The sequence below is a fragment of the Rhinopithecus roxellana genome, chromosome 18, assembly GCF_007565055.1.
Source record: "Rhinopithecus roxellana isolate Shanxi Qingling chromosome 18, ASM756505v1, whole genome shotgun sequence".
Taxonomy (NCBI): Eukaryota; Metazoa; Chordata; class Mammalia; order Primates; family Cercopithecidae; genus Rhinopithecus; species Rhinopithecus roxellana.
The window spans coordinates 43,410,165-43,429,185 of NC_044566.1; the positions used below are offsets into that span (position 1 = coordinate 43,410,165).

The 19,021-nt window shown below is 37.2% G+C and overlaps 1 protein-coding gene across 4 annotated transcripts in view; it reads right to left on the reverse strand.

Moving 5' to 3' along the window:
• The window catches only part of FNDC3A (fibronectin type III domain containing 3A), a 221,055-nt gene that overhangs the window by 26,187 nt on the left and 175,847 nt on the right, over positions 1-19,021 (reverse strand). For all 4 annotated transcript variants that reach the window (XM_010363846.2, XM_010363844.2, XM_010363847.2 and 1 more), the window contains 6 exons: positions 17,293-17,352; positions 15,820-15,958; positions 12,413-12,466; positions 9,991-10,115; positions 9,009-9,183; positions 5,936-6,022 (listed from right to left, as the gene is read on the reverse strand). In XM_010363846.2, the coding sequence (XP_010362148.1) occupies positions 5,936-6,022; positions 9,009-9,183; positions 9,991-10,115; positions 12,413-12,466; positions 15,820-15,958; positions 17,293-17,352 (640 nt within the window). The remainder of the gene's footprint in view (positions 1-5,935; positions 6,023-9,008; positions 9,184-9,990; positions 10,116-12,412; positions 12,467-15,819; positions 15,959-17,292; positions 17,353-19,021) is intronic.

Consider the following 19,021-nt stretch of genomic DNA (forward strand, 5'->3'; position numbering starts at 1 on the left):
GCTTATTAATATTGTCCATTCCCCTCATCAGAATATCTGTTGTAGTATTAGTGTTTAGAACAGTGCTTAGCAGAGAGTAGATGCTCAACTACTGGTTGAATGAATGACTCACAGATGGGGACTATGATGCTATATAACACCATACACAAGGATATGAATAAATCTACGACCCCAAATAATTCATAGAGCCCATCAGAACTCAGTAAAGTTTAGTCCAATTGTTCAATTTTGCTCAGGCTTCCTCAGTCCTCTCACAGTCACATGGATTTTCAGGATGTTTTCTCACTCTACTTCTTTACAAATGAGACTACAAATGGGTTTGAAACACTTCTCAATATTGTGCACAGAATCTACTTAAACCTTTTAACCAGAAGAACAGTCTTCCTAAAAACTATAAAGATTCATTTAACTATGTTTTTAAGGCTCTATATTTCAACATTGTCTCCTTTTACTGTAAAGCACCTTCTAGTCATAAGGGTAATTAAAGGTATAAAGTCAACAAGATAATCTCCCTCCACCCAAATTTTAATCAAAATTTTCATTTAGTGCCTATCACATAAGGAGCACTGTGCTAGGAACCCTGTGTGATCAGATCTTATCTTCGAGGAGTTTAGAATCTTCATGCGGAAGATAAGCAATATGTGTATCAAAAGAATTGGGCAGGAGAAGAAAGATTACTAAGGCCTAAAATGGTTCAGGAAGGCTTTGAAAAGGAAAATGGAAGTATTATGGAGTCTTCCTGAGCAATAGCAATCAAAGGGGAAGCTTGGGTAAGAGAAAAAAACAGAAAGCCCTGCACGTAAGAGCACAAGTGAATAGTAAACAGTGAGCTCTGCTCAAGGAGAGATCAGTAGTTAATCTGGTGAGGTAGGTGGTTCAAATATGGACTGGAAGGTAGTAAATTTTAAAAACTGAACGGAAATATAAAGAACCTTATATCAAACTAAGGAAATTGTTTCTTAGAGGGAAAGCTGTTTTTCAGAAAGATTAATCTAGGTATAGAAGAGAACCTGGATTGGAAGGTAAGAAAAGAGCCTGAAAGCAGTTATATACAGAACATGTTTGGAGACTTAGTATTCTTCAAGACAGAAATGGCGGATGATATAAGGCAAAAAGATGGTACATCCAAGCAAGAGAGGGATACACCAAGAAGACCTAAGGACTTAGCTAGGGCACACTTAGGGCAGAAAAGATAGATCATAAAATGACACCAGACAAGATGAGAAGAAGAAAACATGACTACATACTATGTACTGTAACAGATGCTGACATAAGTGAATTTCAAGGATGGAACATAAAAGTAGTTAATGGAGTCAGATACAAGCTGTTTTGATTTCTCTTTACCTATAAAAAGACCTCAAACAAAAAGGAATAAGCTAAAAGTGAAAGTATCTAAAGGTTCTTAGTTAGCTCAAGATGCCCAGACCTTGACCTTTAGAAGCCTTGCTACATCCAAAGTGGGGACTGGAAATAAAAAAAGAAAAAAAAAATCCCAGAAGGCTTGCTACTTGAAAAACTTTCACAGGAAATTCAGGAAACAAGGCATCAGTTTTCTAGTGGCCTAGGGTTCTAGGACTGGCCACTCAGCTATGAAGCCTTTGATCGTTTAAAAAAAAATTTTAGACACCAGGTCTTAGCCCAGCCTTCAGTGAACCATTCGATGAAATTAGAATTGCTTATAACTCTTAATTTTAAATAATTTTAAAGAATTCTGATTGCTTTGTTGTGCTTTAAAATTTTATTTTTGGCTGGGCGTGGTGGCTCATGCCTGTAATCCTAGTGCTTTGGGAGGCAGAGGTGGGAGGACTGATTGAGTCCAGGAGTTCAACATCATCCTGGGCAACATACAAGACTATCTACACACACACACACACACACACACACACACAGACACACACACACACACGCACGCATGCACACACTCTCTCTCTCTCTCTAGCCAGGTGTGGTGGCTCATGCCTGTGGTCCCAGCTTACTCAGGAGGCTAAGGTGGGAGGATCCCTTGAGCTCAGGAGTTTGAGGCTGCAGTGAACTATGATTGTGCCAATGCACTCCAGCCTGGGTGATGGTGTGAGCCCCCGTTTCAAAATAAACAAATAAATAAATAAAATTTTATTTTCATTTTTCTTTATCATTTACATTTTTTCACTGTTCTAATCTTGTTTTAGTATTTTGATTATCCCAGAATTGTCCTCAGTGTAGAACATGGAGCTCTAGTATTTGGTAAACTTGGTCATATTAGTGGTTCATTTTACGTTAATCATATTCTTATTGTTTCTTCAGAATAATAACATGCTACTTAGTCATTACTTCCTGGATTGTATTTTAAATATTTTTAAAATATTTTAATTTTTTATAGTTTTTCTCAAAGTTTTCTAAGATCTCTCTTCAGTGTTCTAAGATCTCTCTAAAATATTAAGATTTTATTTTGATATAACTGTTTGAAAGAGTCCGCAATATCTAGCTAGAAAAGGAAGACAGAGACACAACAATAGGATTTAACGATTCAAAATGCCCTTAAGCTGGGTTCCCCGCACATGGCAGATTTAAAATAAGTGTCTGAGCTCCTAGAACTTCATACAAGCATCATTTTCTACTTCCTGTTTTTTTTTTTCCTCCTTTAGATCAGTTGTTTCCAAATTTTGGCAAGGATCAGAATTACTTGGAAGTATACCACATCAGATTGCTAGGCCTCTGCCCCCCAAATTTCTGATTTAGTAGATGGAGGTGGAGAGGGGAGGGGCCAGAGAATTTACATTTCTAACAAGTTCTCAGGCAATACTGATAAAATGGCCTGCTGACCACTTTGATAACTATTGCTCTACATCTTAATAAGCCAGAATATAGCCCTCTTCCTTTTATCCAGTGCTGTGTAAAGAGGTGGCTTTCAGAAACATTGTTTTCCCATCTCCAACCTCATTATCTGGGAGAATTTTGTGCAACAGCCTACTGTCTCCTTGGAGATTCTGACTGTATACTTCTCCCTCCCCTGAAATTTGACAGTGACTACCATAGTGAAACACAGTTTAATTAATTAGTTAATATTATTAAGAGATAAGGTCTTGCTCTGCTGCCTAGGCTGGAGTGCAGTGACACAATCATAGCTCACTACAGCCTTGAAATCCTGGGCTCAAATGATCCTCCCTTCTCAGCCTCCGAAAGTGTTGGGATTATTACAAGTGTGAGCTACCATGCCTGGCAGCTTTTACATAGAAAAAAAAAAATATTTTTTTTTTTTTTGAGACAGAGTCTTGCTATATATCACCCAGTCTAGAGTGCAGTGGCATAATCTTGGCTGACTGCAAACTTTGCCTCCCAGGTTCAAGCAGTTCTTATGCCTCAGACTCCCAAGTAGTTGGGATTACAGGCGTGAGCCACCATGCCTGGCCTAAATAGAAATTTGATTGGCTTACAGTAGAACGCTAAGGAATTTGACACATATGTGTATTTGTATGCATTTCAGTCCCTGAAATACTATGGTGTTACAAGGTAGTAGAATTTTAGGATTTTCATAAACTTAACAAATTACAAAGACAACTTCCTCTTTAGAAGACCTGTTGGAATGCTTCATTAATGAAGCAAAAATACAACCCAATATCATCACAAAACTGGAATGGATGTGCCTATTTCTCAGGTATTTTATAAATCTTGTAAATATGAAAACCATATTTAGAAATTAAATTGACCTAGCATTATTATACATTTTTAAAATGAAGCTAATAGCATAAAATAAAGCATAACAATTATTATGTACTAAATAATCAAATTTCCCATTGCTAAAGACTTAAGGTTCTTAAGAAGTAATAAAATTTATCTTTGCTTTTTAATAGTGAACACAATTTACAGCAGCTTTTTATCATTTATTTGAAATGGTTTGATTAAATAAGCACTGGTAGGAAAATTTAAATGTTGAATTTATCAACTAATGAGCATCCTGTTATATTCTTGGGAAAACTTCTGTGCAAATACAGTCTGGCTTATATTAACTGGTATATTAACTAATTCAAGCACGGTCAGCCAAGAAATAGCAATGTATATACTGACCAAGACAAAGAGCAAAAATATATTCTAGAATAATACTATACTAGGAAAAATAAGAATTTCAGGAGTCTTCACACTAGAACAATCTTCAAAGCTTGCCTCAAGTGAGCAAGAATGACATGTAGTCTCCCCACCCTCCTCCTGGAATAATTTAGTCCAAAGGCCAATAGGTGGGCTGAGTTAAGGCAAGCCTTTGTGCTGGGGACAGGGATGTGTTGGGTGGAGGCAGCAGCATGTACCCAGTAGGAACTCAAGCACCTTGATCCTGAATAGGACTTTAGGGAAGAGAATGGGGGGACAGGGAGGGGTTTGATCCAGTAAGTAAATATACTGAACTGGATCAAAGTTTCTCACTGATGATGAAGGAAGTTAGAAATAAAGACAGGGGAAAACTAAAATTAACCTGTGGCACTGGATTAGAATTGAGGGTATCTGGTGTGAACTCATGATTTTTAAAAATACAGAGATAAGAAACACAGACATGTATCTGTGTTGTAACTGTATATTTATGTATATACATGTGTATAAATATTTGTATATAAACTAAACATATACACACATATATTTCCTAGCTCTGTCCATTGGGAGGGTACCCAGGAGCAGTAAAACCTCTATGGCAATTAAGTATACTTAGTATCTAGATCTTGATTCCTAAATATCACTGTCCACTAAAAGGATCCTGGTGCTTTGAGAAATGGCCAATTCCAGAGTTGAAGAAGGTAAACTTTAAGTTGGGACTAGAATATCTTGTGCCAGAAAGGAAGGGCTCAAAGAATGAGAGACATGTCAAAAGGATTCTGCAGCCAGCTTGTAGGGGATCCCAAATCTGGGACAATTTGAGCCTCACAATAATCAAAGCAACAAAATACAACCCATTGAACAGACTTCCATGAGTACCTACTGATATAAATGGGGAGAAGAGAAAGTCTTTCTTTCCTTACAGTATAATGCCAACTAATTAATGTAGAAAAAATGATAAAATTTTAAAAATCACCACTTGGCACCATCAATCATGGTTATAATTGATTTAGGCAAGAATCACCAATGGGTGTTAAAACGATGGATGAAAGTTTAATAAGGAACAAGATGCTCACAGGGTACACAGTATTTACAAAATACTTATTAATTACAAACAAAAAAGAATAACTTTATGGTTATTATAAATATGAGAAGAATATGGTAGATACAGGCTTTATCAAGTGACTACCAGTAATAAGACAAATTGAAATGATACGCCACTTGATATGATACATTGAGAAAAATGTAGCATTATTTTCTGTGATATCCCTGCCAACAAAGCATACACTTAGTACGTTCTAACATTCATATTTTAAAAGATGTTTGGTCACATTACACAAATAAGAGTCATAAAAATTGGTTTTTGTTTTAAATATACAAAGTTTGAGAAGCACCACTATATAATAAAGTAAAACAAAAAAGCTCACTAGAAAAGGTCAACATTATATAAGATCTAAAACCAAAGGAGTGAAGTATATACTTGGATTTAAAACAGTAAGAATAGAGGCCGGGTGCAGTGGCTCGTGTCTGTAATCCCAGAACTCTGGGAGGCCGAGGCAGGAAAATCACTTGAACCCAGGAGTTTGAGACCAGCCTGGGCAACATGGTGAAAACTCGTCTCTACAAAATAAGTTAGCCAAGTGTGGTGGCATGCACCTGTGGTCTCAGCTCCTTGGGAAGCTGAGGTGGGAGGATGACTTGAGCCCCGGAGGTTGTGGCTGCAGCGAGCCATGACTGTGCCACTGCAGCAGCCTGGGTGACAGAGTAAGAGCCTGTCTCAAAAAACAAACAAACAACAAACAGAAAACAAAGAACCCCAATGTGCCAGTAAGAGCAGGAACAAGGAACAAATCTTTTAAGGGTTTTCAAAGCTTACCTTAAATTTATACTTAGTACTACGTCTGAGATTTTTCACTGTGTAAGCAAGATCTTCTCCGTCATATTTAGGCTTAAAACCGTATCCCTGGAAAAGGAAAACAAAGTCTTCATTCGATGTCTTAACAATAGAAATATGGGCAATAATGAATATGTAAAAAGACCCAGGTTTCTCTTCATCTTCTACTATGTGCAATATGACTAAAGCTCTGTTGAGTGGAATCCTCACCTTGATGCTTCTGTCTTCAGTGGGTAGACCCGGAAATGCTTATTGAACATTTGGTGGAAGATGAAGCAGACCACTTAGTCTCAGTAAATATAGTAGGCCAAGAGAAGACGATCTTTGTGTTGAGGGAAGAGAGGTTAGCGTTGGAGCCAATGGTAACTTCACCATCAGTAAGCTATCCCAAGAACAGAGATTTCCCAGAGACATCGTGCAAGAGCTGAACAGAACTGTAAGTAGTTAACATATTTAACTTGCCCTTAACACATAGTTGTTTAAGTAAATAATTAAAGGGTTAGCTGCGCTGGCAGGTGAGGATGTCACTTAGATTTGGGATTGCTATGTCCAGCACCAGTGACAACGCTTTACAAACTTTCCAAACGTTATCATTTCTTGAATTAAAAAAAATTGAGATATAATTCATATGCTGTAAAATTCACCATTTCAAAGTATAAAATCTAATGGCTTATAGTGTATTCACAAAGTTGTGCAACCCTCACCTAATTTCTAATTTCAGAAAAAGCCTGTCCTTTTTTGGGTAGCAGTCACTTCCCTCCTCCTCCTATCTACTAATATTACTTCCTGTTTCTATGGATTTGTCTATATCCATATAAATGGAATCATATAATATGTAGTCTTTTGTAACTGGGCTCTTTTATTTAGCATAATGTTTTCAAGGTTGATTCATGTTGTGGCATATACCGGTACTCTTTTTATGGCTGAAAAATATTCCATTGTATGGATACACCACATTTTGTTTATTCATCTATCTGTTGATGGATATCTGGGTTGTTTCCACTTTTTGACTATTATGAATAATGCTGCTATGAACATTTGTGTACTAGTTTTTTGTATGAACACGTGTTTTCAATTCTTTTGGGTATATACTTAGGGGTGGACCAGTGCTATTTTTGACCTATATTCCTTCAAAGTAGCTCTGAAAATGTATGAACTATATATAGATCTAATAATAGAATACACCCTAACTTCTGGTCAGCTAGGATCTAGGTAACTAGATTCAGGCTGCACCACAGTTTCACAGGAAACTTTAAAAATCTTCTGTGACACTTTGGGAAGCAGTGTATAAATACATTTAGAGAAAGGCAGACACATATTTCTTCATCTTTTAGAGCTGCTTAGTCAAGAAGGCTGTGATCTTCCCCTCCCCATAATTCCCCTAAAACAGATGCAGTTAAAGTGTAGCCTATGTGGTTCCAAAGCACAGACAGACATATATATACACACACAAACAAAACAAAACCTCTTTCACATCAAAAGAAAATACAGAGTTTTCAGGCTGGGCATAGTGGCTCAAGTCTGTAATCCCAGCACTTTGGGAGGACGAGGTGGAAGGACCACTTGAGCCTAGGAGTGCGAGACCAGCCTAGGCAACATAGCGAAACTCTGTCTCTACAAAAAATAAAATTTTTTTATTTTAAAATTAAAATACAGGCACATGGTGGCATGTGCCTGTAGTCCCATCTACTTGAAAGGCTGAGGCGAAAGGATTGCCTGAACCCAGGAGTTCAAGGTTGAAGTGAACCGAGATTGTGCCACTGCACTCCAGCCTGGGCTACAGAGCAAGACCTTGTCGCAAAAGAAAAAAAAAGACTGAGTTCTTCATGCCTAACCTATTCCAAACAGTAACAAGTCACGGCTTCAAAGGACTGGGAAATGAGCTAATTACTGTGGCAATATTTATTGTATTAGGATTAATGCCACACTAAAATGTTTTTTTTTTCTGATTTTAAAAAAAATTATACTTTAAGTTCTGGGATACATGTGCAGAACATGCAGGTTTGTTACATAGGTACACATGTATCATGGTGGTGTGCTGCACCCATCAACCCATCATTTACATTAGGTATTTCTCCTAATGCTATCCCTCCCCTACTCCCCTACCCCCCAACAGGCCCTGCTGTGTGATGTTCCCCTCCCTGTGTCCACGTGTTCTCATTGTTCAATTCCCACTTATGAGTGAGAACATGCAGTGTTTGGTTTTCTGTTCCTGTGTTAGTTTGCTGAGAATGATGGTTTCCAGCATAGCCTACCAACCAAAAAAAGTCCAGGACCAGATGGATTCACAGCTAAATTCTACCAGAGGTACAAAGAGGTGCCGGTACCATTCCTTCTGAAACTATTCCAAACAATATAAAAAGACGGACTCCTCCCTAACTCATTTTATGAGGCCAGCATCATCCTGATACCAAAACCTGGCAGTCACAACAAAAAATGAAAATTTCAGGCTGAGATGCCTGATGAACATCAATGCGAAAATCCTCAATAAAATACTGGCAAATCGAATCCAGCAGCACATCAAAAAGCTTATCCACCATGATCAACTTGGCTTCATCCCCAGGAATGCAAGGCTGGTTCAGCATATGCAAATCAATAAATGTAATCCATTACATAAACAGAACCGATGACAAAAACCACATGATTATCTCAATAGACGCAGAAAAGGCCTTTGATAAAATTCAATACCCCTTCATGCCAGAAACTCTCAATAAACTAGGTATTGATGGAACGTAGCTCAAAATAATAAGAGCTATTTATGACAAACCCACAGCCAATATACTGAATGGGCAAAAGCTTGAAGCATTCTCTTTGAAAACCAGCACAAGACAAGAATGCCCTCTTCTCCTATTCAACATAGTATTGGAAGTTCTGGTCAGGGCAATCAGGCAACAGAAAGAATAAAGTGTATTCAAATAGGAAGAGAGGAAGTCAGATTGTCTCTGTTTGCAGATGACATGATTGTATATTTAGAAAACCCTATCGTCTTGGCCCAAAATCTCCTTAAGCTGAAAATGTTTTAAATACACTATTTAAAATCCATATTTGTACTTACTGAAGTTTCTTCCTCCATCTCTAAAATGTAAGAAATTCCTTCATCTGATGGTGTTCCTGAAGGCTTACTCCATTGTAAGGATAACCAAGTAATTCCAGCCTTGGTTAATACAGGACTTGCTGGCATAGAAGGAGCACAGCCTGAAGTGTAATATAAGACTTCTTCACTAAAACCACTGTTGAAACAAATGGTTTTAAAAGGTGTGAAAAAGTTATTTTTACAGTGAAAGAACAAGTTTGTAACAGATGTAATTTTTTTTGAAAATGACAATTTTTGATAATGAATTATAATACAAATAATATATCTTGGGTTTGATCTCTTTATGATAACCAGGTCAGACACCAAACAGTCAATTAGTGTTCTATTAAAAATGCAGTTTTGTTCAGATTTGTAAGCCTTTATATCATAATTTGTCCAGTCGATGAAAAACTATATATATTCTTATGGAAACAATAACACTCATGTACTGGTGTAAATGCTGTAACTTTTAAACACACTTTCAATGCCATTTATATAAAATAGAAAATGTAAGTTCTCAGTTGTGTAATTAAATGCACCTGCCCCTAAGGTGAGCAGCGCTATCTCTAGATCAAAAATAATTTTAATGACTCTTGAAAGATACTTGGCCTTTCTATTTAAATTGGGTATTTTAGATGTTCTTACAACTCACCTGACTTTAAACAAAATATTGAAATTACATATGCTGAGGAGCAAAAGAAAAATCTCTTGGTCACATATAAAAATCTAATTTATATCAGAAAATCTTGGAAAGTTGTAAGTTTAATCTTTCCTGTGGTTCCTATGTAACTAAGATAACTCTCTCACAGCTTTTGCTAGACTGGTGAACACATCTTAACCATATCAACAAAGAGATAAACTAAACAGAATTTTTAATGAATAATTTGGACAGTAAATAATTATACAAGTGAAGTTGACTTGATAATCTAAAAATATTTACATTCTTTTATAAAATACACCTTACCTTGTACCATAGTCATTTCTGGCCGATAGCCTGAATTTACAGCCCATTGCTGGTGACAGTTTAGTAATTTTAAATTGTTTCTGTGAGCCCATGTAACACTGACAAAATTCTCCATTTCCTTTTCCCTACAAGAAATGGCTTATTATATATCATGTACATTACTGCAAAAAGATAAATCCACATCAATTCCTTCTTGACAGTTACATATTAGCAAGTGTATACTAAAAGCCATGGATCTCAAGAGAAGGCTGAGATACAGCACATCTTTTATATGATATAGATCATCAAACACAGAATTAAAACACCAGAAAGCAGGTATCTTTGTATAGCTTCTTGAATTAAGCACTATCTTTTAGCCAATGTCAAATCTCTGGTTTTAATAAAGAAAACTCTGCAGGTATGGCCCCTACAATCTCCATGGAAGACTACCTACCAGTGGTAGAAATGGGGTGACGATCTTTGACAGGGTCAACCGGCAGTTTTTTTCAACCTATGGAAAGCTCTAAGTGAACAGTTTTAAGAAAAGGTCCTTACCCATGCCCAAACTTCCAACTAGATAGCTCATAAACTTCTTTAAAATAAAACTTTTGGAGCTTCTACTGCTTAGACTAACACTGAAAAAGTTCTACCAGAGAGCACAGCCCAATTACAGGCAATAAGAGGGAGAGAGAAAAGTTAGGACAACTAAAGAGTTTTAGAAATTTTGAGTGCTAAATAAAACGGGTAAGTTTCACATTCACCACCCATTTTTCTTTATTGTGTTGCTAGAGATGAAAGGGTAGTTAGGGTGACTTCTGCTTCAAAGAAAACCTGTAGACTGTCCTTGACTGCTTTACTGAATGCTTGTTTAGTGGATTCAACTGAGTTTCTAAGTAGAAAATCGTATCATCTCTAAATAATGACAGTTTTGCCCCCAAGCCAGACCCATGACTGTACTTTTTGCTTTGGTTTCAAGTCATACTGCCTTAAGAATAACTTCTGAAAGAATGTTAAATAAAGGTAGGGATAATTGGCAATCTTGACTTATTTCAGCATTGCATAAAAACGCCTTTATTTGTTTAGTGATGGTACAAAAATAACTATCAAATAAGAAATTACCTTTCTATTCCTAATCTGCTTTGAGTTTTAACTCAGATGAATGGTAATCAAATACTCTTCCTTAATTTATCAATATAGTTTTCTTCTAAATTAATGTGATATGTTAATAGGTTTTCTAATTTTAAATTATCTTAGAATTTCTGGAATAAAATCTACTTGGTTGTGCTTTATTGTTCTTTTAATATACTGCCAGATTCCCAACTTATCAATGGAATTTCTTCTACTCCCTCTGGCCCCTCTTCTTAGCTTGGTACAAGCCACAGGGCAAGAGAGAACATAGTAACTGATAGTAAAAACAATGTACTAAACCAGGCTTGTCCAACCTGCGGCCCAAGGGCCACATGCGGCCCAGAACAGCTTTAAATGTGGCCCAACACAAATTTGTTAACTTCTGAAAATATTACGAGATATTTTTGTGATTTTTCAAAAGCTCATTAGCTATTATTGTTAGTGTTAACGTAGGTTGGTGCAAAAGTAACTGCTGTTTTTGCCATTACTTTTAACGGCAAAAACAGCAACTACCTTTGAACAAATCTAGTATTTTGTGTGGCCCAAGGAAGCCAAAAGATTGGACGCCCCTGTACTAAACAACGAAGTCCAGTATGCTTGCTGTGGTTGGCTGAGTAATGGCCACCATGAATATCCACATCCCAATCCCCTGAACCTGTGAAAATAACCTTATTGGTACGTACAGTGTGACTAAGAATCTCGAGATGGCAGCTCATCCTGGATTATCTGAATAGACCCTACGTGGAATCTTAAGTGTTAGAGGTTTGAAGACAGAGGAGGAAGAAGGTGATGTGATGATGGAAACAAGGGGAGAAAAGGCAATATGATGTGGCCATGAACCAAGTAATGACAGCCTACAGAAGCTTGTCAAGGCAAGGAAACAGATTCTCCTCTAAAGTTGCTGGAGAGGGCCTGGCCATGCTGACACCTTGATTTTGTCCCAGAGAAACTCATATTGGATTTCTGGCCTCCAGAACAGTAAGAGAATAATGTACTGTTTTAATATCAGGTTTGGGGTAATTTGTTATAGCAGCCGTAGGAAAAGGAATACACTTGCCTCTAAGGCTGATATGAAAAAAAAGTTCCTTTATCAAGGTAGTTACCTAAATAATAGTTTTGATGGTGATTTAGTTGAAAATAGGGAAGTCAGGAATGTTTTCTAAAAACACCATCAATCCACTCATGCACCACACAAAATCATTCATACTTTTTTTGACAGAAGAATATACTTGATGATTAAAACAAACGAAAAAGTTATTTCTGCCTGAAGATACGCACATAATGTTAACCATTTAAAAAGATTCAATTTACTTACTTCATCCCATTCTAATACAAAGTTTTGGATTTTAGAACCATTGTCACTAGGTGCCTAAAACCAACATCAAAAAACAAAATGAAAACAAATTAGTACATTCATAAATGATACTGTGATGATCTAATATAAGGATCTAGCTTATGTGGCAGATGTTCTCTGTGACTTAGTCCCGGGAAAATGTTCATGAAAATACAAAAATATATGTTCTCTGTGACTTAGTCCTGGGAAAATGTTCATGAAAATACAAAAATATATGTATTGTATACCCTATAATCCTTTCAAATTTAAGGAAAGAAATATAAGGAAAGAAAGCAAGAAGCTACTCAAGTCTTCCTGAACACTGAACAATCTCTTTTAGCAAGAACTATTAATAAATTGAAAAAGTCATTAAAAAAACCATTTTGCTTTTCTTACAGAGAGTTTTATCAGCTTAAGTTTGTAGGACTGATCCTGTCATTTGTATTAAAACTCACCTTACAAAATAAATGGAATACTGTATAAAATACCAAAGAGTGAAGAACCAGGGTGCTGAAAGAAGCTCTGGGAGGGCAGTGTCTCGGTTCTCGTTTCTAGACTGACTGTGCTGGTTACCTGAGACTGCTGACTTAGCAATCTGTTAATATTTTAGGTGTAAAAGAATGCAGTTCCCTTGGCATTTTATTTCAGTATTTAATCACTCTCAAAATCATGAATTTCAACCTTACTTCCATCTGAATTTTCTTTCTACAATTTCAGCCCATTTCCTCTTTGCAGAACAAATGATCACCCCTATTCTTATTATAACTCCATATATTTGCAGACAATTGACTTTAAGACTCTGGTCAAAATTCTACCATTTTAATTTTTGAAATGATGTTTCATTAACTCTATCCAGTTTTTACATAATATTGCTAACTATGTAAATGGCAATCAAGGATCATTAAGTTTTTAATACAGAGGAACATAGAGGTCTAAATTACTTGTTAAGCACTAATACAGATCTTATAACATTAATTTTTTTTAAATTATAATTTAAAACTGGTTAGCATAGCCAGAATTTGCTTGTTAGAGTAATATCTCACTGACTGGCAAAGCAGTGGCAGTTAAAAATGAATATAATGTGAACGGGGCAGAGAAAGAATCTTTGGGAAACTCCAACTCTTATGATGTAGAGGAAGAGAATCCAAAGAGAGAGATCAAAAGTCTCAGCAGGAAGTGAGGGGTATAAAAAGACATTTTCCAACTGTTAATGACTCCAGACTGCTCTAGTCTAGTTGCTGAGGTCTCTCACATTTACTTGATTAATTTTCCTCTTTTTCAAAAGTGAGGCTATTAAAATGTCCACCTTAACCTGAGACTGATCCTCTAGCTTTTCTCCAAGTTAGAGGAGTGTAAAGTGTAAAGTGTTTTTTTTTTTACCTTATTTCATTTAGTCCTCAAATCAACTCTATGAAGTACTATTACCTGAACTTTACAAAAGAGGAAATGAGGGCTTCAAAGAACCAAATAAATTGTCCCAGATCACAAAGTCGTTAAAAGTAGAGCAGAAGTGAATTTGTTGTACCTGCCCACAAAATCAGTGTTCCTACCCAGTATTCTAGGGGCTGAGAAGTACACAGTCTGCCTCGGGGAACTGGCAATAAATAGAAAAAGACCATCTTTAGTGAGCTTTTTGTTATCACCATGCTCTGGCAATTCTAAACAAAGTCAGTTAATAAGATACCTCTCTCAACTGCTTGCTACCTCCCATGTTAACCCCCATAGGAATCCTTTTAGATTAGGTGAGGTAGCAGTCAAAAGACTAGATATTCAAGTCACTAAACTACTCTTAGTGACTTTTCTTCATTTTTAATATTAAATAACAATAGTTATTATGCTCATTATGTTCTAGACATTATACCTTGGGCTATTTAGATGCTACCTGTTTTAATCCTCCCGACTCTGAGGTATATAATACTATCCTCCAACAACAGTGACAATACCTTTTTCCAACAATATTGATTATTGTGTGTGTACATAGGGCCATTTCTGGAAGGGTTCAAGCCTGGGAAACCTGTGTGGGTAATCTGAGGTACCACTGCCTACATCTTATATAGGGATGTTAGGATACTATTAAAGGCAGACATTTCAAAATTGTATTTTAATTATCATTGAAATAAAGGAACAGTTACCTACAGAAATCTTTAACCTATATAAAGAACAATGGGTTGCTACCTCAACTGCTCTACCAAAGGAAAGGGTCTGAACATATTCACAAATAAAATACTACTGTAAGTGACATGAAATAAAATTAGTCATACTTTTTAATCACACATGAATATATGTATATATACACAGCTGCTTTACTTACCTGTGTTAATAGTACTTTTTGACTACAAAAGTATCTAATATCCTCAGAAGAACTAGAAACTAACAAGCTACAGAACAAGTAGTAAGCCTCACATTTTTAAAAGCTTTCAAAAGTAAGGCTAGCCCTGAGCTTGGTCTCGAAGCAAGGACAGATAATTAAATCAAGAATCAAGAGGAATAGTTACATCTCACTGCAAACCAATACTAACAGGAGTGGTACCCCATTCTAGGGGATGCTTTGAAATTTTGTGGGGGCTATTTCTGACCTGATCACAATAAAGCAGGAGGGGAGAGTCTGGTGGTTATGGGGTAAAGATCAAGGGCGCTAATAGCCCCACAGAATGGGGGACAATCAGTATGATGAGGAATTGTTCTTTTCCTCTAGGACTTTCAAATATCTATCAGAACTGAAGAACCAAATTCCATTTTATAAAGTATTTTTTGTATGGTTTTAACAGACACCAAGTTTCCCAAAATGCAATAACTGTGCAATCTGGGAAAGACTGCATTTAATTTGTTCAGAAATTTACCGAGTCCACACTATTTCAGAAAATCACATAATCAGTGACAATGCTGTCTGTGGTATATGAATGACTAATTCTATGTATGGTATCTGTCCACTTCATTGTATCTTCTTGTGTAGCTGGGACCAAACATTTATAAATTAAAATATATACTTTTCTATTGAGAATAACTTTATTCTTCCTTTTAGGCAGCATATTGATCTATGAGTACAGTTATTATAAATCTAATTTTACAATACAACTCAGAATATAAAGGCATCATGACAAAGTATTACAAAAAGGAGTAATGGGTTAAGAATCACTGTTGTGAATCTCAATGCCATCACATGTGCAATGTAATAAGCACTGTTAATTACAAATCAATCGTTTTTGCTATATTTACATATAGTAAGAAAAACCAGTAACAGTGTTATTTTAAGATACATTAAATAGGCATTTCTGTCTCATATGTAAAGAGCAGGAACAAATTAGAGCTCTTTGTCTCCATAAACAACTGAAACAGGGGAAACAAAGAAACACACATCCAGTTGGAAACACCCTGAAGAATATTCTTACCTTCCATTGCAAAGTGAGTGAATTTTTGGTCCGATTGGCTATCCTTGGTGGATTAGGTATATCAGGTTCACAGCTCAGGGTGGTAAAGATTTCAGCTTCTGAAGGAGTTCCCTTTATAGAATTATATTCTGCCTGGACTCTATGGTGATAAAATAAATAGTTTTACCTTTCAGAATCACTGTATCCTATTTTCAATAGTGTCACCTTTAAGTACTTGCAGATTAGGAAGCTGTCCACTAAAAGTTCCATCAAGAAAATATGACTATCAGAAGTAAAAGGTGACCCTTCCAAAAAAAAGGACAAGTTTTTTTTTCTTTTTTGCTGCAACCGAAAGAAATAATTTAAAATTGTGATATAACTGTGAGTGTACATATATGTGTATTTACACACACACGCAAAAAAAATTCCTGAAACAAGTTTCCTGAAACAATGTTCTCAACTATGGGGAATACACTAATGCTTTCTGTCCTATTTGATTCTATTTCTTTAAAAAAAAAATGCTGAATATAACGCACAAAATTAAATTCATGACTAAATGTGACTAGAATCTACAGTTTGAAAAATATTAGGTTGGACAATACTTTGAGTATATCCATAGAAAGTACACTTGAACACTTAGTAGTTTAACAGAAATAATCCCAACCACATACACTCTTTTTAAAAATGGGGGTAATTAACTAAATGTATTATATTAGGCTTTAGTTGGGTAAGCCCTAGAGTCTATGAAATTTTAGTAAATTACACTAGAAGAACTGCATAGAGTAAAATATTATCTAAGTTCTTCCTATTAAACGTTATGAAATTCTAGTCTTGTATCCCGAACCCTAAAATAGGATGTAGTAAAAATGTGTGTAAACGAAGTATTTATAATTATTTTATAAAAACTTCAAAAGCTGGGACAAGTTTCCAGTGCCAAACTAGATGCTATAGACATATTCTACAGATTCATTCCAAACCCAGAATTCTAGCCCTTCACTGTAACATGAGTTAAATGTTTTTGTTTGTTGAAAAATTTTGATAATTTTACCAACAGAAAAATTGAAGTCTGCAATTTTTTTTTTTTTTTTTGAGACGGAGTCTCACTCTGTAGCCCAGGCTGGAATATAATGGCACAATCATGGCTCACTGCAGTCTTAACTTCCTGGGCTCAAGCAATCCTCCTACCTCAGCCTTCTGAGTAGCTGATGCCACAGGCCTGTATCACGATGCTTGGCTACTTTTTGGATTTTTTTGTGGAGATGGGGTCTCGCTATGTCGCTCAGACTGGTCTCAAACTCTTGGTCTCAAGAAATCCTCCTGTCTTGCCCACCCAAAGTTGCTGGGATTACAGGCGCACTGTGCCCAGCCCACAAAGTCTGCTTTTAATCCAAAATTAATGTTTAAATTATATAATAGATTTTAAAAAAATAATTATTAAAAAAAAAAAAACCCTTATGCTGTATCATATAGAGGCATTCTGTAGGAATTCCTTACTTTGCATGGTAATCCGTGGCTGGCTTGAGATCATTTAAAGTGATATTTGTTTCTTCTCCTCTGGGGAAAAAAGGGTAGTATTTCAATGTCTGGTAAATAAAGCATTTTCAAACGATGTACATTATATACACTATAGTTTAGAGTATTTTATGAAACTACTTCTTTCTTTACCAACTGTAACTGGATTCAGATTCCACTAATATGGAATTTGGCAGCTAGGATATGTACCAAACTTACATGTGTACCTGCATACTACTTTAAAACAGAAGGTAGTGCTAAGCAAATCCGCTGAGTGAGCCAGACTCTTTTTTTTGGAGCAGAGTTAAGGAAGATATTTAGTTTACTGAAGAAACAAAACTATTATCAATTATTTAAAAATCCATTTTGCATAGTTAAAATGATAAATAAAATGTACTGTCGAAAGAAAAATTGCCAATTTTTTACAAGGAGTCTGCCACTATTTTATTTTATTAGAAAATAATGTGGAACTTCATTTAAAATGTTACACTTTGAACAGATCACCTAAAAGAGAACACTGGAATTAAGCAGGAGTGACTGGAAACATGTAAAACAAGGAAGGAGAGGGAAGTAAGCTTGCCAGGCTGCAATCTGCTGGGAGCCTAGAAAGGTTCTCCAGTGTGGGGAAAGGGTAAGTAAGTGACCCCCAGGGGTCCACATTCCCATCGTGGACTCCTGTATTCTAGTCATGGGAAAGACCCTAGACCCTTGTGGGCTGCAACTAACACAGGGAGATGCCTGGAGTCGTGCAAGGCATTGCTCAAGAGAGGGAGCTCACGCTGGGTCCTATACACCTCTTAAACCCTAAGCAGGTAGAACAAGGTATCATATTGAGAGCACAACCCCCAACAGACTGCATCCTGCCCACGGGTCCTACAGTCCCCACATCTCCACATGTCTGGAGTCCCACTGACATTCCCTACCCACAGGCCACCACTGTGACTGGTTGCTGCTTTCAGGACTAAAGCTTGAGCCATTGGCAAAGATCCTGCTGCCCCCAGCAGCGAAGCTGCTGCACATCTTTGTGTACTCCAACAACAAACTTCCTGTCTGCAGCATCTGCAGCTGTGGGCTGCTGCAGCTGGGACCAAAGCACAAGTGAAGTGGGTATTCCCTAGCTGCCTGCATACAGCTGTTGCCACTAAAAGCCCTCCCTAGTAGCAGGTCTGCAGCGTAGCCACTGCCGCCTTCACCTGAGGATTCTTCCTTGGGTCTGGTGGTCATCCCTACCCTGCCAAGACAGTTAGCACCTACAAACACCACTGGAGGGCCTGAGGACAGGTCTTGATTCTGTGCCCCCAGTATTTGAGCACACTGGGAGGCCTGGGGACTACCCAGCCTAGTCCATCACCTGTGCCACACCTGAGCACTCCTCCTGGTGGCCTGAGATTGAGCCCACCCAACCTGCCTTTAATCACTGCAGCAGGTATCCATCTGCATGTACCACCTGTGGACCTGGGGACTGGCTTGCCCAGCCTGTCAGAGTCACCACCAACATCAGCATGGACTGCCTGGAACCCAGAGGTTAGTCCTAATGCCATCACCCAAGCCATATCGGCTTCCCAGAGGCCCAAGAACCCACCTGCCCACCTGCCTGGCCCACTGCTGCCACTACTAGCACCTGAGCAAGCTGCCTAGAGGCCCAAGAATCAGAATGCCTGGATTTGCTAACACTGGTACTCATGTACAACACCGGGGGCCCAAGGACAGG